The sequence below is a fragment of the Chlorocebus sabaeus genome, chromosome 24 (genome assembly GCF_047675955.1).
Source record: "Chlorocebus sabaeus isolate Y175 chromosome 24, mChlSab1.0.hap1, whole genome shotgun sequence".
In the NCBI taxonomy this organism is placed as follows: domain Eukaryota; kingdom Metazoa; phylum Chordata; class Mammalia; order Primates; family Cercopithecidae; genus Chlorocebus; species Chlorocebus sabaeus.
The window spans coordinates 69707923-69730795 of NC_132927.1; the positions used below are offsets into that span (position 1 = coordinate 69707923).

A 22873-nucleotide genomic window follows, 5' to 3' on the forward strand; every position below is an offset into this window, starting at 1 on the left:
TGAAACCCCTTCTCTACTAAAAGTACAAAAATTAGCTGCGTGTGGTGGCGGACATCTGCAATCCCAGCTACTTGGGAGGCTGAGGCAGGAGAATTGCTTGAACCTGGGAGGCAGAAGTTGCAGTGAGCTGAGATCACACCATTGCACTCCAGCCTGGGTGACAAGAGCAAAACTCCATCTCAAAAAAAAAAAAAAAAAAAAAAAAAATCCACAAGAAGATGTAACAATTATATTCACCCTAAATAACATAATCTTACATATTATATATAATATTATGAATGTTATATCAATAACTAAAAACTGACAAAATTATAAGGAGAAATGAATAAAAACCACAAAGTGAGAGAAACTAAGTCAAGCTTATAAAAAATTAACAAAATATAGAAAATTTCTATCCGAAGTTAACAAAAGTAACCCTCTTTTCCAACAAACAAATAATATAAATGCTTCAAGTAATCTGAGAACATTACAAAAATTGATCACCTTTCCACGTTATAAAAGAAGTCTCAAAATTCAAAGAACTGATGTTATTCAGGTCATATTTGTGGGCTACAGTTTAGAAATCCACAAGAAAAACATGGTAAGAAAATTCTGTATGTTTTATTTAAAGAGGAATTCACAATGCCAATTACAAAAATATTCAGAATCAAATGACAATAAATGTAATCTGAAATGCATACAGCTAAGGTGATACTGGAAGGCAAATGCACTTGTTAAGAACATTTAAAAATAGTTAAATGTTTAACTCAAGAAACTAGAAATAGAAGAGCATGAGAGTAATCTCTCCACTAATTTCCCCAACATCAGAAAATAACAGTGGAGCTTCATCTACTAAGGTGACCAACTATCCTGGTCGGTCCAGGACTTGTGATTTCTGGAACATTGACTTCTAACGCTGAGCTGGGACAGTCCTGGGCAAAGCAGGATGGCTGATCACCATTCACCCAAACTATCAAGGAATAGTTAATCCCTATTTTATATAAACTGAGATTAGACAAAGAAGGAGATCCATTCAGTTCATTTTTTCAGACTGCTAGAGCTTTGATACTATAATTGGATGAGGAAATTTTTAACCAATGTCACTTTCCATCATAGGGGCAAAAATTCTAGAAAAAAAATTAACACAGCAAATTCGGCAGTGTTAAGAAAAAATAGTATATTAGGATCAAGTTTATTTCTGGGATGTGAGGATTCTTTAGAAAATCTATTGATGAGCTGGGCATGGTGGCTCACGCCTGTTATTCCAGCATTTTGGAAGTCTTAGGCAAGAGGATCTCTGGAGTCCAGAGGTTTGAGAACAGCTTGGGCAACATAGTGAGACCTCGTATCTTAAAAAAGAAAGACAGAAAGAAAGAAAATTAGTCAGGCATGGTAACATGTGCCTGTAGTCCCAGCTACTTGGAAGGCTGAGGTGCGAGAATCACTTGAGCCCAGGAGCTTGAGGCCACACTGAACTATAATCATGCCATGGCACTCCAGCCTGGCCAACAAGGTGAGATCCTGTCTCTAAAAAGAAAACAAGGAAATGAGAAAATCTATTAAAATAATACATCTTACTAACAGACAGAAAACCTTACGATCATCCTAAAGGATGATTTGTTAAAACTCAATACAAACTTTTGGGTTCTGCTCTAACATACAAAGAGCTTGGAAGTTATCACTCATCTCATAATAGAGGAGAACCTGAAACTCTGCAACTTGTCTTAAATTTATCAGGTAATAGGGGTCAGAAGGTGAACTGCATGTATTAGTTTCCTAAGCAGCTATAACAAAGTAGTATAAACTAGGTGACTTAAAACAACAAAAATTTATTCTGTTCTAGTTCTAGAGGCTAGAAGTCCAAACAAAAGCAAGGTGTCAGCAGATGGAAGCCCTAGATATTCTAGGGAGGAATTCTTCACTTTTTCCTTGCTTCTGGTGGCTCCCAGCAATCTTGGTATTGCTTGCTTTGTAGCTGCATCACTCCAATTTCTGCCTCCATCTTTCCATGCACTTATTTCCTGTGTGTGTCTCTGTATCTCCTCTCTGTGGGATGCTGGTTATTAGATTTATGGCCCACTCTAACCCAGTATGAGCTCATCTTAACTTGATTACATCTGCAAAGACCTTATCTCCAAGTAAGTTTGCCTTCTGAGGTTCTTGGTAGACATACATTTTGGGGGGATACTATTCAACTCATTACACCACAAACGCCCAAACTAGAGAGATAGGCAAATACAGAGAATCACAGGTTACAGGGAGCAGAAGCCTCTAAATGCAATACCTGATAGAAATACTTAAACAATAATTGACAAACTGCTGGAGGCTGAGTATGGACTAATTTGAGACATAAAAACTCCTGAGGACCTAGACTTATGGGGAGGACACCCACTTTCATAAGTTTTATCTCTAGGAGCCCCACCAGGTTCTCATGATAAAGAGCTGAGAAAAATCTCATGCCTTTGGCAGGGGGATAGGAAAATACATCTGTTCTCTCTAACAAAGGCCTGTCCTTAAAGGAAACTACCAGGCCTTATCTGTGTTAGGGGAAGGGCAATCAGGCAATTGCAGTGCACTTTAGTCTTTCCATCTCATAGAAACGCAGGAGAAGAAAAGGTAAACTATATGGAAGGCCTCAGTCCAGAAAATTTGGCCCATTAAAAAAACTGGAGATTTAATCATAAGATTATAGAATACTTCTCCTCCCCAGTACCTTACTACCACAACAGGGCTCTAGCATATTAACAAGATTACAAGGAAGAGAGCTGAAAGACACAGACTATTTAAGAAGGCATTTTAGGGAACTCAAAGTGAACAAAGGAGACAAAACAAGAGCATTAGAGGAAATTGAAGGCTCTGACACCTACAGTTACAGCCAACATTAAGCACAGCCTAACTCCCAGCCAAATAAACATAAAACTGCACAGTAAAGGCCTGTATACCTACAGTTACTATTACTCAACGCATTGTGTCTGGTTTTCAACAACACATTACAAGGCATAATAAATGGCAAGAAAAAACACAGTATGAAAAGACAAAGCAAGCATCAGTACCAGACTCAAATAGGGTAGAAACTTTGGAATGATTAGACTGGGCATTTAGAATAACTATGATTAATATGCTAAGGGCTCTAGTAGAGAAAGTGAACAGCAAAAAAGAACACACGAATAATATAAGTAGAGAGATGGAAGCTCTAAAAGAATCTAAAGGAAATGCTAGAAATAGAAACACTAAGAAAGATGAAGAATACCTTTGACTGGCTTATCTCTAAAATTGTACTGATAAAAGAGCGAAGCCTAAAGTAAACTATAGACTTCAGTTAATAATACCATAATAAGAACAGGTGCAGTGGCTCATGCCTGTGATTCCAGTACTTTGGGAGGCCATGGTGGGAAGCTTACCCGAGCACAGGAGTTCAAGGCTAACCTAGGCAACATAAAAAGACCCTGTCTCTACAAAAAATTAAAAACCAACTGGCCATGGTGGTGTATACCTGTGGTTCCAGCTATTAAGGAGGCTGAGGTGGGAAGATTGCTTGAGCCCAGAAGGCCAAGGCCATATAAGCTATGTTTGCACCACTGCATTCTAGCCTAGGCAACAGAGTGAGATCTTGTCTTAAAAAATCCCCCACAAAGTATAAAAATAAAAATACTGTATCAATACTGGTTCATCAGTTATAACAAATATACCACATTGAAGCAAGATGTTAGTAATGGGAAAAACTTGGTGTATGTGATGTGGGAGGGGAAGAGACAGTATATGGGAACTCTGTACTAACTGCCTAATAAAACCTTTATTTAAAAATGCAATAAAATTTTATCACCAAAAACTCTTACCTTAATATGATAGAAGAAAACTTCCTTAACCACATTTATAAAAATGTCCTACAATAAGCATAACAAATTGAGTGATGAATTTTAAACACTTTGTCAATAAAATTAGGAATAAAGAAAGGATTCACTATACTGCTTTTATTCAGTATTGTTCTGGAGATCTTATCCAATGTAATAAGATTGAATAATAATTATAATAATTGTAAGTGCAGGTCAAAACTCTCATTATTTGCAGATGCTAAGTTTGTTTATGTAGAACATTTTGGAGAATCTACAAAGTATTAGAACTGATAAGAGAGATGAGCAAGGTTGTTAGATATAAGATCAACCTAAAATTAATATTCTTTCTATATCTCAATAATTAATTTGAAATATAATATGAAACAATGTTCCATTCAAAATAGCAATAAAATTATGAGGTACTTATAAATAAATTTGACAAAAGATGTTCAAGGCTCTTATGAAGAAAACTACAGCATATTATTGAAAAGCTAGGTATATCCAGGTGCAGTGGCTCATACCTAGAATTCCAGTGCTTTGGGAGGCCAAGGCAGGAGAATCACTTGAGGCCAGGAATTTGAGACCAGCCTGGACAACATAGTGAGACCTCCATCTCTACAAAAAATAAAAGTAAATTAGCCAGGTCTGGTGGCATGCTTCTGTAGTCCCAGCTACTTGGGAGGCTGAGGTAAAAGAATCCCATGCGGCCAGGAGTTTGAGGCTGCAGTGAGGTATGATAGCACTACTGCACTACAGCCTGGGTGACAGAGCAAGACCCTGTCTGTAAAATAAATAAATAAATGAAAACATATAAAAAAATAAAATATCTAGATATGTGGAAAGAGACATCATTCCCATGAATACAAACACTCAAGATATAAATTATCTCTAAATTATTTCATACATTCAATGCAATTCTATTAAAAATTTCAAAAGGTTTTAAAATGTAATTTGATAAGTTGATTCTAGAATTTACATGAGCAGAAGGGGTGGAGTAAGATGGCTGAATAGAGGCTTCACCAATCATTCTCCCAATAAAGACACCAATTTAACAACTATTTATACACAAAAAGCACCTGCATAGGCACCAAAGATTAGGTGATCACTCACAGTATCTGGTTTTAACTTCATATCACTGAAAGGAGCATTGAAGAGGGTAGAAAAGAGTTTTGAATCACTGACATCACCCTTCCTCCCTCACCCAGCAGTGGCTGCATGGCAGGGAGAGAGAATCTGGACACTTGGGAGTGGGTGAGTGCAGCAATTGTGAAACATTACATTAAACTTAGTTCTGCTGTGTCATAGCAAAAAGCAATACCAGGCTGAACTCAGCTGACGTCCGCCCACAGAGGAAGTATTTAAACCAGCCCTAGCCAGAGGGGAATCGCCCATCCTAGCGGTCTGAAGTTTAGTTCTGGCAAGCCTTGCCACCTAGGGATAGAGTGCTCTGGGACCTTCATTAAACTTGAAAGGCACCCTAGGCTGCAAGGAACTCCTGGGTGAGTCTTAGTACTGAACTGGGATCAGAGCCAGTGGGCCTGGGGGGCATGCCACTTACTGAGACACCAGCTGGGGCAGCTAGGGGAGTGCTTGTGCCACCCCTCCCACAACCCCAGGCTGCACAGCTCATGGCTTCAAAAGAGGTCCCTTCCTTCCACGTGAGGAGAAGAGAGGGAAGAGTAAAGAGGACTTTGTCTTGCATCTTAGATACCAGCTCAGCCACAGTAGAATAGGGCAATGGTCAAAGTAATGAGGCCCCCTTTCTAGGCTCCTGGATTACATTTCTTGACACCCCCTGGGCCAGAAGGGAACCTGCTGCCTTGAAGGGAAAGACTCAGTCCTGGCAGTACCCATTGTCTGCTAACTAAAGAGCCTTTGATCCTTGAATAACCAACAGTGATGCCCAGGAAGTACACTGTGGGCCGTGGGTGAAACTCTGAGACTTTCTGGCTTCAGGTGAGACTCAGCACATTCTTAACTGTGGTGGCTATGGGGAGAGACTCCTGCTTGAGGAAAGTGGAGGAAAAAGAAAAGCAGGCTTTGTCTTGCTTCATATGTACCAGCTCAGCCACAGGGGAATAGAGCACCAAGCAGGCTCTTGGGGTCCCCAGTTCGAGGTCTTGACTCCTGGATGGCATTTTTGGGCCTACCCTGAGTCAGAGGGGAGCATATTGCCCTGAAGGGTGAGTCCAGGCTAGGCAGCATTCACCACAAACTGACTGAAGAGCTCTTGGGCCTTAAGGGAGTATTGGCGGTAGCTTCACAGTACTCCCCAGGGCCCTGTGGTGATGGTGGTCACAGGATGAGGCCCTTCTGCCTGTAGAAAGGTGAAACAAGAGTGGAAAGGACCGTGTCTTCTGATTTAAGTGCCACCTTAGCCGCAGTACAATAGAACACCAGCTAGACTTCTAAGGTTTTTGACTCTAGTCTCTGGCTCCTGGATATCACCTCTGGACCCACTCAGGACCTGGGGGAACTTGCTGCCCTGAAGAGAAGGACAGAGGCCTGGCTGGCTTCCCTGCCTGCTGATTGTAGAGCCCCAGGGTCTTGAGGGAACATAGGTGATAGCCAGATAGTGGTTATAGTCAGCCTTGGGTTGAGGCCCAGTGCTGTACTGACCCAGTGCAGTCCTGGTAGTGGTGACCACAGTGGGGGCTTGTGTCACTCCACCTCCAGCCCCAGGCAGCTGAGAACAGAGAAAGAGAGACTCTATTTTTTTTGACAGAGAGTAAGGGAAGAAAACAAGAGTCTCAGCTTTGTGATCCACAGAATTCTTCCAGATCTCTTCTAAGACAACCAAGGTGGTACCTGTATGAGTCTGTGAGAACCACAGCATTACTGGGCCTGGGGTGCCCCTTAATACAGATACAGCTTAGATCACAGCACTCAAGTCCTCTCGAATACCTGGAAAGCCTTCCCAAGAAGGATGGACACAAACAAGACCAGACCAGGAAACTAATAAATACCTATCTATTCAATGCCCAGACACAGACAAACATCTCTAAGTATCAAGACCATCCAGAAAAACATGACCTTATCAAATGAGTTAAATAAGTCACCAGGGACTAATCCTGGAGAAACAAAGATATGTTGCCTTTCAGACAGATAATTCAAAGTAGCTGTTTTGAGGAAACTCAAAGAAATTGAAGATAACATAGACAAGGAATTCAGAATTCTGTCAGATAAATGTAGCAAAAATATTGAAATAAAAAGAATCAAGCAGAAATTCTGGAGTTGAAAATGCAATTGATGTACTGAAGACTGCATCAGAGTCTTTTAATAGCAGAACTGATCAAGCAGGAGAAAGAATTGGTAAGCTTGAAGGCAGCCTATTTGAAAATACATGGAGAATATAAAAGAAAAAAATAAAAAACAATGAACCATGCCTATAGGGTATAGAAAATAGCCTTAAAAGGGCAAATCTAACAATTATTGGCCTTAAAGAGGAGGTGGAGAAAGAGATGGGGATAGAAAGTTTATTTGAAGGGATAATAACAGAGAACTTCCCAAATTAAGGGAAAGATATCTATATCCAAGTTCAAGAAGGCTATAGAACACCAGGCAGATTTAACCCAAGGAAGACTACCTCAAGGCATTTAATAATCAAACTGCCAAAGGTCAAGGATAAAGAAAAGTTCCTAAAAGCAGCAAGAGAAAATAAAGAAATAACATAAAATGGAGAGCTCCAATATTGACTGTTGGGAGTTTGATTATAAAATGCTTGAGGCAGTCTTTTATGGGTTAAATCTTCTTGGTGTCTTACAACCTTCTTGTACTTGGTTGTTGATATCTTTCTCTATGTTTGCAATGTTCATTGTTACCTTACAGACCAGGAGAGAGTGGCATGAAATATTTAAACAGCTGAAGGAAAAATACTTTTATCCTAGACTAGTATATCCAGTGAAAATATCCTTCAAACATGAAGGAGAAATACCTTCCCAGACAAACAAAAGCTGAGGGATTTCGTCAACACCAGACCTGTCCTACAAAACATGCTAAAGGGAGTACTTCAATCAGAAAAAAATGGATGTTAATGAGCAATAGGAAATCATCTGATGGTATAAAATTCACTGCTAATAGTAAGTACACAGAAAAACACAGAGTATTATAACACTGTAACTGTGGTGTGTAAACCACTCTTTTTTTTTTTTTTTTTTTTTTTTTTTGAGATGGAGTCTCACTCTGTCACCCAGGCTGGAGTGCAGTGGCACAATCTTGGCTCACTGCAACCTCCACTCCCCAGGTTCAAGCAATTCTCCTGCCTCAGCCTCCCGAGTAGCTGGGATTATAGGTACCTGCCACCGTGCCCAGCTAATTTTTGTATTTTTAGTAGAGTCAGGGTTTCACCACCTTGGCCAGGCTCGTCTTGAACTCCTGACCTCATGATCCACCAGCTTTGGCCTCCCAAAGTGCTGGGCTTACAGGCCAGCACCACCACATCTGGCCCATAAACCACTCTTAATTAGAAAGACTAAATGATGAACTCACTCAAAATAATAACTACAACTTTTCAAGACACAGGCAGTATAATAAGATAGAAACAACAAAAAGTTAAAAAGCAGGGGGATGAAGTTAAGGTGTAGAGTTTTATTAGTTTTCTTTTTGCTTGTTTGTTTACTTATGCAAACAGTATTAAGTTGGTATCAGCTTAAAAGAATGGGCTATAAGATAGTATTCGTAAGCCTTATGGTAACCTTAAATAAAAAACATATAAAGGATACACAAATAATTAAAAGCAAGAAATTAAATCATACTGTCATGGCCAGGTGTGGTGGCTCACCCCTGTAATACTAGCACTTTAGGAGGCCAAGGTAAGAGGATTGCTTGAGGCCAGAAGTTCCAGATCAGCTTGGGCAACATAGTGAGACCCTGTCTTTATAAAAGAATAAAAAATAATTAAAAATAACTAACTAAATAAAATAAAATAACCTAATCACTCTCTATTATTCATCCCTTAAAAACTAAAATAAGTAAATCGTACCACCAGAGAAAATTATCTTCCCTAAAAGGAAGAGAGGAATGAAGAAAAGAAGGAAGCAAAGACCACAAAACAACCAGAAAACAGATAACAAAATGGTAGGAATAAGTCCTTACTTATCAATAATAACATTGAATGTAAATTAACTAGACTTTCCAATCAAAAGACAGATAAATAAAGAAGACCCAATAATCTGTTGCCTACAAGAAACACACCGTACCTATAAAGACATACATCGACTGAAAACAAAGGGATAGAAAATGATATTCCATGCCAATGGAAACCAAAAAGAGCAGGAGTGGCTATATTTATATCAGACAAAATAGATTCAAGACAAAAACTATAAGAGACAAAGACGGCCACTATATAATGATAAAGGGGTCAATTCAGCAAAAGGATATAGTAAATATATATGCACCCAATAGTGGAGTACCCAGATATATGAAGAAAATATTATTAGAGCTAAAGAAAGAAATAGAACTCAATACAATAATAGCTGAAGACTTTAACACCCCACTTTCAGCATTGGACAGATCTTCCAGACAGAAAATTAACAAAGAAACACTGGGCTTAATCTGCACTATAGAACAAACAGACCTAGTAGATATTTACAGAATATTTTATGCAACAGCTGCAGAATACACTTTCTTTTCCTTGGCACATGGATAATTCTCATGGATAGACCATATATTGGTCAGAAAACAAGTGTTAAAACATCAAAAAAATTGAAATAATATCAAGCACTTTCTCTGACCACAATGGAGTAAAACTAGAAATCAATAACAAGAGGAACTTTGGAAATTATACAAACACGTGGAAATTAAGCAATATACTTCTGAATGACCAGTGGGTCAATAAAGATATTAAGAAGGAAATTGAAAATTTTCTTGAAACAAAAGATAATGCAACACAACATACCAAAACCTATGGCATATAGCAAAAGCAGTATGAAGACAGAAGTTCCCAGCTATAAGTGCCTACATTATAGAAGAAGAAATCGTCAAATAAATAACCTAATAATACATCATGAAGAACTAGAAAATCAAGATCAAACCAAGCCCAAAATTAGTAGAAGAAAGAAATAATAAAGATCAAAGCAAAAATAAATGAATTTAATATGAAGAAAACAATACAAAAATCAATGAAACAAGAATTTGGCTTTTTGGAAAGATAAACAAAATTGACAAATCTGTAGCCACACTAAGAAAAAAAGAGGGAAGACTCAAATAAATAAAATCAGAGATGAAAATGGAGACATTACAACTTATACCACAGAAATTCAAAGGAGTATTTAGTGGCTACTATGAAGAACTATTAATATATGCCAGTAAATTGGAAACACTAGAAGAAATGGATACATTCCTAGACACATGCAACCTACAAAAATTGAACCATGAATAAATCCAAAACCTGAACAGACTAAAAACAAGTAGTGAGATTGAAGCCATAATAAAATCTCCAGGCAAAGAAAAGCCTGGAACCTGATGGCTTCACTGCTGAATTCTGCCAGACATTTAAAGAACTAATACCAATCCTCCTCAAACATTTTGGAAAAGTAGCGGAGGGGAGAATACTTCCAAATACATCCTATGAGGCCGATATTACCCTGATACCAAACCAGACAAAGAAACATCAAAAAGAAAAAAATTCACATGGCAGGTGTATTAGTCCGTTTTCATGCTGCTTTATAAAGGACTGCCTGAGACTGGGTAATTTATAAAGGAAAGAAGTTTAATCGACTCACAGCTCCATATGGCTGGGGAGGCCTCAGGAAACTTCACAATCATGGCGGAAGGGGAAGCAAACATGTCCTTCATCACATGATGACAGGAAGGAGAAGTGCTGAGCAAAAGGGGGAAAAGCCCCTTATAAAACCATCAGATCTTGTGAGAACTCACTCACTATCACAAGAACAGTAGCATGGGGGTAACCGCCCCCATGACTGAATTACCTCCCACTGAGTCTGTCCCATGACACATGGGGATTTTGGGTATTACAATTCAAGATCAGATTTGGGTGGGGATGCAGTAGGCAAAAAGGTCAAATATAGCCAAGATAAATTTGAAGAATAAGCACAGTTGGGAGGAATTGCCTTATAAAGACTTATTGTAAAGCTGTCGTTATTAAGACAGTATGGTTAAACAGGCAGGTACAAACATACCTGTAGTCCAGAATACAAAGCTGGCAAATAGCCTCATATATACATTAAAAAGTTGACTTATGACCAAGTTGGAATGGAATTAGAAACTTTTGGGGAAGAGTTTAATAAATGGGCAAGAATGCTACTTATTCATAGGGGAAGAAGCAGACCCCACTTCACACATAAACATAAACATAAATTTAAGTTGAAACAAACACTTAAATGTGAAAAGTAAAACTTCAAAACTTTTAGAATGCAATATAAGAATCTGTTTACAACCTTGGGTATAGGAAAGCACAAACTATAAAGAAAAAGATTGGTAGGTTGGGCATGGTAGCTCACAATTGAGCCCAGGAATTTAAGACCAGCCTGGGCAACATGGCAAAACCCTGTCTCTACAAAAAGCACACAAAAAATTAGCTGGGGATGGTGGCGTGTGCCTGTAGTCCCAGCTACTTAGGAGCCTAAGGTGGGAGGACTACTTGAGCCTGGAAAGGTTATAGCTGCAGTGAGCCGAGATCACACCACTGCACTGCAGCCTGGGCAACAGAGTAAAACTCTGTCTCAAAAAAAAAAAAAAAAAAAAAAGGTTAAACTTGGCTACATTTACATTTTAAAACTTCTGTTCAGTTAAAGACTCCATAAACAAAGTGAAAAACAAGCCGTAGACTGGGAGAAAGTCTGCGTTTTCGTCTGGTATCATTTTCCTTCAGCCTGAAGATCTTCCATTACTATTTCGTATAGTGCAAGTCTGCTGGTAGCAAATTCTCTTAGTTTTCTTCCATCTGAAAATATTTTTATTTTATTTTCATTATGAAGGACTTTTTTGTGTGTGCCAAATATGCCACTGCATTAACAGTTTTCTTTTTCTTTTTAGTATGGTAAAGATGTTAGTTTATTATCTTCTGATATCCATTGTTTCTGATTAGAAGTCAGTGTTAATTTGCATTGATGTTCCCTGTATGTAATGTGTGTCATTGTATATCATTCTTCTCTGGTTGGTTCTAATATCTTCCCTTGTCTTTGCTTTTCAGCATTTTGAATCTGAAGTGCTTAAGGCTTGACTTTCATGATATTTTTCCTGTTTGGGGATTTGTACTTCTTTTTACATCTGTAAATTTTTTTTTGTCACCAAATTTTGGAAAATTTTCAGCCATTATTTCCTTAAGTATTTGTTCTTAAATATTTTAAAATAATATATTAATATATTATTATTATTTTTATCCTCTTCTTCTGTGAGTATAATTGTATGTTACACTTTTTGTTATTGTCTCACAGGCCCCCGACTATGTTCCTTTTCTTATTATTTTTTTCTATTTGTTTTTCAGATTGGATAATTAACAGTGGTTTATCTTTAAGCTTACTTCATATTTCATCTATTTTCTACACCCCAGCATTAATATCATCTAGTGAATTTTTAATTTCACATATTGTACTTTTGAGTTCTAAAATTTCCAATTGGCTTTTCAAAAAATATAGTCTCAATTTCTCTACTGACGTCCTTATCTTTACAATCATTATAAGCATTTTTTTTTTCACTGCACTGAGCAGACTTACATGATTTAAAATCTTTGTCAATGATAACATCTGGATCATCTTGGGTTCATTTTCTGTTGTCTTTTTTCTTCACAATGGGTCAAGTGGGTCACATTTCCTTGTTTCTTTGTGTGTCATGTAAATTTGGATTGTATCCTGGACATTGTGATTTTAGTGCTGTGGAGACTCTGTATTCTGTTATTTTCCTCTCAAGAGTGTTGAATTTTTTTTTTTAGCAGGTAACTAACTTAATGGGATATAAACTATAAACTATCAGTTTATTGAATATCAGTTTAGTTCTTGTATCCCTAGTTGGGTTTTTGTTGTTTGCATGCAGGCTTGCACATGTGTGGTTCAGAGATCAGCTAGATATTTGGGCAGAGGTAAATAGGTGATATCTCCTTTACTGTGACTCTCTGTTTCTCATAGTTCTCCCTTCACTTTCTAGCAGCTGTAATTGCTTTTAACTATGTATTTTGGCATTTCGGGTCAATCAAGGTGTGACTATACTATTGGAGTCTTTAGTCACTAAGTGCGTGGGGCGTTCCTCATGCATGGTGTTTAATAAACATAATTAAGCCAAAATGGAATGTTGAGCATGAAGTGTTAAGTTTTAAAAATATATGTATAGTGTGGTATTAATTATAGAAAATTTAAAAAACATGTAAAATAATATATGTTGCTTATGGAAATAGACATATATGGTGTGTATGTAATTACCCTATCTAAAATTTTATCTTATTTAAAATTTCAACCCTTTCAATACAAACTATCTCCTTCCCTTTGTTTAATATTTTTCTTTTTAGTACTTGTCAGCACTTAATATACTGTATGTTTTACTTATTTTTTGTCTTTCCCACTAGAAAATTAATTTTAAGAAGCAAAGATTATTTTTTGTCTTCTCTGTTTGCTAGTTATAACAAGTTCCTAGAGTGGTGTTTCACATATATAGACACTCAATAAGTAGTTGCTGAACAAATAAATAAATAATATAAAATATAAGGACATAACCACAAATTTAGAATAATTTTTGTGGGGGCTTCTAATGTCTCTAAAATGTTTTATTTCTGAAAAGTCAAACAATACAATGTGACAAACTATTAAGATTTGATGAGACTGGGTAGTGGTAACATTAGTGTTCATGATTTTTCAAGTATTTCTATGTTTGAAGTACTTCATTAAACAATAGAATGGGCAAAAAGTTTGGAGAAGACTTTGAAGAGCATTATGTTATAGAAGTCAAGGTAAGAGGGAATTTCAAAAAGAAACAGGGAGAAATTTCAAATGCTGGCATTAGTCACCAAGAGATAAAGCAATTGGAATTTACTATTAGGAAATTATTAGTGACTATTGAAGGAACCTGTTTCAGCCACAATTTGATAGCAAGTAGGGTAGTGAGGGAATGGAGAAATGGAGGCCACTTATTCAGTAAGATGATAGGCACAGCTTTTTGAGGATGAAAAATTTTTGCATGTTTGCAAGTAGGATGGGAAAATCCATTGAAAAGATGAGACTTAAAATGCTGGGAAAAAGAAAGATAATTAAATAGCAAATTCTAGAATAAATAGGAATGTGTATAATTAGAGGCATAGGTTTAGTTAAAAAAAAAGCATTGCATCTGGCTCTGCATTACCTCTGCAACAGAAGAAAACTAAGCAGGAAGGATTGAGGTAGATGGAGATATAAGGAAAGGTGAGGGAGTTCATTGAAGTAGTAAGGCCATATGTTGGAATGGAGAAACTGAGTAATGGATATGGCCCAGGTTAGTGAGTTAATGGGCATGGCAGAAGGCTGAAGCTGTGAGTGCCTAGGTTGATGATTAGAGTCTCAATTATATGGATGCTATCAGGCTTTGGAGGGTCCAAAGCATCAGAACAAACCTGAATGGACTGGGTGCATTTGAGGAGTTTGAGCAGTAATGTTAATAGAAGCCATCATTCATATGTGTCATTGTTCTAGGTTCTCATATGTATACTTATTTATTCCTGACAACCTTTAATGTGACAATGATATGACCATTTTTCAGGTAAGGCAATTGAGGCATGGAGAAGTTAAGTAACTTGCACAAGGTTACACAGATCATGAGAGGCAAAGCTGGAATTCAAACTCAGGCTGTGTAACTCCTCAGTCCATGACTTAACACCATTATACTCTCTCTTAACTGAGTAATGGGAGGGTTAATTGATGACAAATGAAAGATTGTTAAGCAGATGAGGGGATAATAGCTTTCCAGCACATACTTTTGTTGTTTGTTTCTGTACTATCCAAGACACCTTTTTCTCATGTGTGTTAATTTCCAATTACTGTTTTCTTTATCAAAGCCTCAGGCTTCCAAGAAATTTCTGAATAACGCATTGAGCTTTCTTTTAGTCATACAAAGTGTTTGTCATCTTCTCAGGAATGTTCATGATATTCATATTTTCTTCAGAATGATTCCAATTTATTTTTACTCAAAACGAACTCTTTGGCATCATGCTTCACATAATCATTTATCTTTTACTAATAAATGGAACTTCTCTTTGGGATGTGGTTTTGGGAATGAACAATGACATGGAATGATAGCTGATTAGCCAGACCAACCTGCCAATCAGCAAGATGACAGAGTCCAGTCACATATGCAACTCAAAGAGCCAATTCACTAACCTTTATGAACATTTTTGCAAATACCATGAAACTTGAGTGCTGTGTGTGCATCATTATGGGCAGTTTCCCTATTATTTGTAGATTTTTTTTTTTTTTTTTTTTGCTACTCAGAAGCATCTCTCCTTGATGTTTGTTCATAATATTTTTCTTAATTGTGCAAGATTTCACCTGAATAGTTTGTATATACTACACAGAATTTAAAATTCTTTCCCTAAATAGGATCTTTTATTTTCTGAGGTGGAAAAACATTGATTTATCAGCATTAAAAGTCATTGTCAACACTTAACAGTTCTGTTCCTGTAACTTTTACTAAAGTAACCTGCTGTGACCATTATAATGGTCTTATGTGACTATTGCCCCTCAGCTTTAACAAATTAAACTATTTGAATGAAGAATGGACATAATGGTTGGCGATTGTGCCATACTTTTAGTTTACAAGGACTTGCGCATCCATTCGATCTGCCCAGTAACTCTTCAGGTGAAGGAGCAGGTTTTAATGTTCCCATTTTACAGATAAAGAACCGGAAATGTAGGGAGATTAGAAGATGGTCCTTGAGTGAGTAAGTGGTAAAAATGGTTCTTGAATCTGGTTCTTTCGGACTCCAAGTGTTTCTCCATTCTGTAGTGGATTCTTTGGGCATCTTCCTATTAATATGCACGATGTCCTCGTCTATTGCCTTCCTTTCCCGCTGGTTTCGGTTTTCCAGTCGAGGGGCTTCCTAATGTGCCCCTGTCCAGCTGGGATGGCTGCAAGGGAGCACACCTGGGGTCTTCCTGTCTCCAGTCTTTCATCTTCCTTTTCTGTGGCCCTTCCAGCTTCACCGTCCGTGGAAATCTCCTCCTTCCTCCAGCCCCAACTTCTAAAGTCTTGTCACAGCCCCCTGGCAGTGGGACCTGCCATCCTCAATCATCAGCAGGAGAGCCCATCGCAGAGGGGAGGCGAGGGCAGGAACCGCAGCGCGCCGGGAAGCCATGCTGAGGGTTCCTCCTGCATATCCTTCCTCGCAGTCCTCAGGAGCATCCTCGCGCCCTCCGGCCCCGGCGCTCCAGCCCGCCCCGGATCCGCCTCCCTCTCCTTCCTCCTGGAGGTTGAGCCGAAGCGTGGGACGCACCTGGGTCCCTCTCCGGTCACCCCGCTGAGGCTCCGGGGGCTGCTCTGGGAGCAGGATTTACAGGCCCGGAGAACGCCAATGGGAGATCCAAACGGTCGGGGACTCCGGCGCTTTAAGAGGCTTTTCTCTGGGAAACACCCGTCCCCTCCGTGCGCCTTATGAATGGAAATACTCCTCCCCCGGTCGAGCCCATTTTCCCATTTCACCAGGAGCCGCAGCCTGCTCTCTCCTTTCGGTCTCCCCGCCCACATCAACGCGGGCAGCTCCAGGAGGGGACGGACAGGAAGCCTTTGGCCGCCTATTAAATCCCACCCATTTCTCCGGGGGCGATTTCCTAACCTTCCGGGACCGAATTCTGCAATTTGATGTGCGTTTTGTCCGAATGGTAGCGACACGGGCCTAAGGGAGGGGGAAAGCGAGGGGGTGGGGGGTGGGGGGTATGCACTCTTTTCCTCGCAACATCGCTGGCGGAGCGAGGGAGCTCACACGACACAGATTTTGGGGCAAAGCCTTTCCATCTGGACAGCACCATGTCCACCAAAGCGGAGCAGTGTAAGTAGCAGCCGGCCCGGCATTCCGGCCCGGCCTCGGCTGGGAGCTATTGCAGCTGCCGCGTTTGCGGCTGCTGGGAGACCTTGGCATTGTGCTGGTGCGGGGGTGGGGGCTGAGGTTGGGGCGGGTGGGGGGTGGCGGGGAGAGAAGGTGGGGGAGGGTGGACGTTAATGGCAGCGCGGCGCTGTCCCCGGTGCTGAAAAATAATGCGGTCTTCCTCGGGCTCCAGCTGGGGTTTTGCAAGACTCAGAGACCCTGCGAAATGAAATTAAAATGGGGTCATTCTCGGGAAAAAGAGGCCTCGTATCTTTCAGATAAACATTTCAGTATCTCTTGTTGGAGTGGGGGAAGGGGGGCAGCGGCAAATCAGGGGCGGGGAACTGTCAGTTGCAACCAAAGCCTGCCTGGCCTTCTGAGCATGCCCAGTTCTTGGTGCTGGAGCCATAGGGGAGTTTGAGTCTGCAGTTTCCACTTCGGGTGGAAGAGGCAAGAAGGGAGAGAAGGGGGAGGGAGCAGGGAGCCAGGCAGAATTCTGGATTCAGTAAGAGGAAAATTAACTCACTAATGCCAACGCGAATGCCAAAACCAACCACAACCTTGCAGTGCTTACAAGAAAGTGAAAGGAGCTTTGGGAAAATGACCTAATTCATCTAATTATTGTTCCAACAAGCAGGCTTCCTTTATAGGGCAGCCCACACAAACTATAGCACACAGCACCGGAGGATTTTGGTTGTCCCAGTAATGACTGACTGTGTGCGTGGTTGGAAGCAACCTGCTAACTCCTTGTGGATGGAGTAAGTTTCTAATATGGTCCCCATAGTCTATCTTATTGCGGTGCGCACTAATAGGCCTTCGGTGTGTGCTTGGTGGGTTGATCAATGTGAAGGCTTTTTTTGAGTGCACTTGAGGGCTTGAGGGATTCAGGAACTTAAACTTCAGATTGTAAATAAAAGATGTTTTTATTAAGCAATTTGTTTGAATTTTTAACAATATACCAGAACTTATTCACCTAGATGACTCCTTTCTTCCAAAGCAGTCAGTACACATTGTGTGGATAATGCTGTCACTGCTTAAAAGTCTTTGTAATTCTTCTTTGGAATGGCTATTAAAGTCATTTTTTTGAGACACACAAAACAGTAGTCTCATTATTTGAGGGCAATATCTTATATATGATAAAATGCAGTATGTCATTTATTCACCAGATAAATTGAATAAACTGAAGGCTCATAGAATTCTCAGATTGATGGTTCATTAGAAATTGTGCATGTCCACCTACCATCCACTGCTTGTACTTCTTTATGTTTTTTGGAATCTGGAAGATCTGAGTTTGAATCTTAGTTTTGCTACTGTTTGACCTTGGGCAAGATAATTGACCTCTCTGAACTTTATTTCCTCATCTGTAAACCTGGGCTAATCATGCTGACGGGGTTGTTGTGGGGAATGAGAGAATACATATAAAAGGCTTAGTAGTGAGCCTAGCACATAGAATGTACTCAATAAATGATGGCTATAATAATGACAACCATTGCCCACTTTTAAATAGTCCATCTCCTCTAAATAGTTAGGAAGCTCTCTTGTGATTTTTTTGCATGTTTCCGAAAGTTAAATCTACACTCAAAATTAAGTTTTGCTTTTACAGAGGTTTTTGAAAAAAATTGGGTGCATTCTGTTTTGAGGAATGGTAACATAGTTTGAGTCCATGTAGAACTTCCCACTTGAGAATATCACATCCTGATATTATAATAAAGCCAAATGGTTTTATTATAGTATGGTTTCTAAAGGAAAAAACACCACCTGTCATTTGATTGTGTAGTTACATATTACGTAAGTAATTTCAGGCTAAAGCCAGTGAGTATTACTGTCCTCTTCCTGTGTTTTCCTTGTTATATTTTGAAATGGACTGGATGCTTTGTCTTGTCTCTTTCCTGGGCAATGAATAAAATCTAGGTATGGACTTGATTGTGTAGTGCAATTAATGGATTAAGTAGCTATTTTAGACGTGTTTGTGAAACAGATTTTTTTTCCATCTGTAGAGGATGAAAAGGACACCATATCTGGAGCTAGAACATGTGGACTTGAGCTTTGTATGTCCTTCTGTTTAATTGTGAGACACTGGGCAATTAACTTAATAGTTTTGTGCCTCAGAGTTTCCATCTTTAAAGTAAGGAATTGTAGTAGGAGCTATCTTTGCTTTAGTCTTAAGGATTTTGTAGGGCAAAGGAGGTAAATGGGAGTAGGATGCAGAAAGGATAAGGATGCCATGGATGTTTTTAGGTATCTGTATTTAGAATGAAGGTAATTTAGGAATCTCTTTTCTTTTTCTGTAAATATGCACTAACACGAGTGGATTGGCATTTTAGTGTACGTTATGTAATTGAAAAAAATAAAAACATAATAGGCTGCATCTGCATAGTTGATGTTCATGAAGGACAAATACTTTTTATAAAAAGAATGGCAGCATTTTATCCTCGGACTCGGTAGAAGTTTAGCTAGGTGTAAGCAGCAAGAGAAGGAAAGGTCAGGGTATTTTTTTTTTCTTCTACTGAGTGTGAAGGCTACTGGATAAGGAGAGAATGGGAGAGCTCGTTTCTCCTCTGCATTCAGGAGTGTGCACACTACCACTTTCCTAAGGACTGAGGAGGGAGAATTAGGCTTAATATAATGTCAAAATATTATTTCTATTACTCTTCTTCTTGGAGCTTCTTGATGCAGATAAAGGTTTCACTGGTTTGACAAGCAGAGATAGTTTTGTTGGACCAGCAAGAGAAAGTCCTTGCATTTCAACCCATACTTGCATTTCAACCCAAACCAGATTACTTGATTTACCTTTGAAATGTAATGTATCACAGAGATATGAAAAATGATTTCTATTTTATGTAGTGGCATTTTCTTTTATGAGATAAGTAATAGTGATGAAAGAGAAGCTAGTGGCTCACACCTGTAATCCCAGCACTTTGGGAGGCCAAGGCAGGTGGATCACCTGAGGTCAGGAGTTCGAGACCAGTCTGACCAACATGGAGAAACCCCATCTGTACTAAAAATACAAAATTAGCTGGGCGTGGTGGCACATGTCTGTAATCCCAGCTACTTGTGAGGCTGAGGCAGGAGAATCGCTTGAACCCGGGAGGTGGAGGTTGTGGTGAGTAGAGATCCTGCTATTGCATTCCAGCCTGGGCTACCAGAGTGAAACTCTGTCTAAAAAAGAAAAAAAGAAGCAGCTAGTTTTAGCAAAGGTATAGTTCGGAGCCTTTAAAAAAATATTCAATCTGTTTCCTGTGCTATCTGCAGAGTCTCAAAACAGGAGGTGAAAGCTTCCTGGCACTTTCTCAGGTGATTGCAGAAGAGTTAATTTTTTTTTCTCCAAATGCTTCTTTTTCTTACAAAGTTCACTGTAGTGAAAATGTTTGCATAGCTGATATAGAATTTGGAATGATAAAAATGAAATGTGTTTGGAATTCTAAAGAGGAGTCCCACTCCCTCCACCCCAAACTTTTTTTGTCTTCTAAGAATCAAAATTGACCAGTCGGTAGTACCTTGAGTGTGCTCTTTCAAAAGAAGCTCTGCTTTTGATACCAGCAGACATTCAGAGTTGGGGTTCTGGAATCAGACTGCTGCCTGGGTTTGAATCCTGGCTTCGCTCCCTGTGAACTCTGTGACCTTGGACAAGTTAATATCTCTAAGCCCTGACTATATCTTCTACCAAATGGGGACAGTTAGAGTTGTGAAGATTAAATGAGGTGATTCATGAACAGTGCTTAGCAGAGAATCCTGGCACATAATAAGGACTTAATAAATGTAAGCAATTATCATCATCATCATCATCATCAAATATAAAACCTTATGCTTGCTGCCAAAATGGAGGTAATTGTGAAGTTTGGATCTAGCCTCCCAGTAACCAAAAATATTTTTGATTACATCAGAGACAAACAATTTTAAGAGTGTAGCTTTTGGCCGGGCGCGGTGGCTCAAGCCTGTAATCCCAGCACTGTGGGAGGCCGAGACGGGCGGATCACGAGGTCAGGAGATCGAGACTATCCTGGCTAACACGGTGAAACCCCGTCTGTACTAAAAATACAAAAAACTAGCCGGGCGAGGTGGCGGGCGCCTGTAGTCCCAGCTACTCCGGAGGCTGAGGCAGGAGAATGGCGTAAACCCGGGAGGCGGAGCTTGCAGTGAGCTGAGATCTGGCCACTGCACTCCAGCCTGGGCGACAGAGCGAGACTCCGTCTCAAAAAAAAAAAAAAAAAAAAAAAAAAAAAAAAGAGTGTAGCTTTTTAGCACTGTGACTTGAAGTTGAACTTGCCCCTCTCCCATGTATATGTAAGGGCCATGCTTGGAGAACTCAATAGATAGTTTTCCTTATTTTTTGCACATTATATGGTAACATCACTGAAATAGAAAACTACTTCTCCTTTCAATAGCATTGCAATTGCAGTCATTTAGAAATCTTTGCACAATAATATCGCAAACTTCTCATAGAGGAAACTCTATTACAGTTTTATTCATATATGCAAAAATTAGAATGTGCCTATTATAACCATTTTTGTGGTTGCAAAAAGAACAGTAGCTTTTAGCCATTGTCTTACATGACTTCTTTGTATCATTTGACACTAGTTGCTGCATTCCTGATTTAAACTCTCCTTTTCTTCTTTCTTTTCTGGCTGTTCCCACCCAGATTTTTTCTTGGGGCTGTCTTCCTCCTGCTTTTTAAAACTTATCTTCACACAGGACTCTGCCATTAGTCCCCCCTCCCTCTTTTGTAAAATCCCACAGACTCTTGACCACATTCACTTGCATGGTATAATCTTCGAGGATGCCTCCCACATACAATTTTCTAGTTCACAGATGTTTCTGGAACTACAGCCCTCTATCTCTACCCAAGCATCTTATACATACCACAAACCTAAATTCATTGTCCTTTGTTCCAAACTTGTGCTGCTTTTTAGATCAGTCATTTCAGTGAATGACACCACCTTGCTCATTTACCCAAGTCAAAAAATCGGAGTCTTCCTGAACTTTTTACTCTCTGCCATAACTATTCAACACATCCCCAAGCCTTGTTGATTCTAGCTCATCAACAATCTCTGCTTTACCTCTTTGATCCAGCTACAATGAACTATTTTTTCAGTTCCTCCAATGCATCATGTTGTTTTTGCCTGAAATGCTTTCTTCCCCACCATCGTCTTGGCCTGTCTAATGCCTACTAATTGCTCAATACTTAGCTTTGAAACCCTGCCTGATTGCCACTTTCTCCCTGTATGCCCTGTTTGTGTGCTCACACTATATTTCAATTAGTTTTCTTGTTAGTTGCCTTAATTTACTTTGTGTGTAGATTGTATTATGTTCCTCTCTGTGTTTCCAGTGTGCAATCCCTTGTCCATTGCATAGTGTTTGCACAAAAATCATTTCTTGAAAAAGTAAAAATGACTGAGGGTGGATGAAATGTCTTTTATAAGGAAGGATTACATAACCAAGTGTTTGGATATCATTAATTTAAAGATTTTACATTTTTGTTAATATGAAGTTCTGCATTCTATGCAATGTGAAAATTGCACAAAATGCATGCTTTTCAAATGGATTTACAGGTAAATAAAATTACAGTTGTCAAAAGTACTTAAAATATATTTGCTAAATCAAATGTTACAGTATTTATATAACAAGTTACATGTTTCTTGAACATTCATTGTGGTTTTGGTTCTGTCCGATTAGCTAAATTTTCCTTTTACTATATTCAAAATAATAATTATGATTCTTAAAGTGGTAGGCAGTTTTAGCACATAGCGAGCTGTTTTTTTGTTTTTTTGTTTTTTTAAGATAAAGTGGTGATCTATCTAAAGTCAGGGCCTCTTCAGACTGTAGTTTTACTTGGATCCTGTTCAAGTTTTAAGTATTGATTACTCAACCGATAAATAAGCTTTAAGTTGGGATTCTTGTTTTGCAGTATTATTATGTTGGAAATTCATATGCATTTGTTTCTTACATTTTGAAAAGATATGGATAGCTCTGCATAAATGAACATATATATTGGCTTAGAAATGAAATATTTCCTGTGTCAAAAAGTACATTAAGCAAAAAATATATTCTTATCAATACTCTTGTT

The 22873-nt window shown here is 39.0% G+C and overlaps 1 protein-coding gene across 4 annotated transcripts in view; it reads left to right on the forward strand.

The window, feature by feature from the left end:
- Positions 1-15544: 15544 nt before the first annotated feature.
- The window catches only part of UNC79 (unc-79 homolog, NALCN channel complex subunit), a 279067-nt gene continuing 271738 nt past the window's right edge, over positions 15545-22873 (forward strand). For 2 of the 4 annotated variants that reach the window (XM_007987657.3, XM_037984430.2), the window contains exon 1: positions 15545-16588. Coding sequence is in view for 2 of the 4 variants with exons in the window: in XM_007987658.3 (XP_007985849.2) it covers positions 16752-16773 (22 nt within the window). In the remaining 2 variants the exon portion in view is untranslated. Of the gene's footprint in view, positions 16589-16660; positions 16774-22873 lie in introns of those variants that run through there. The other 2 variants (XM_007987658.3, XM_037984426.2) reach the window with 1 other exon arrangement.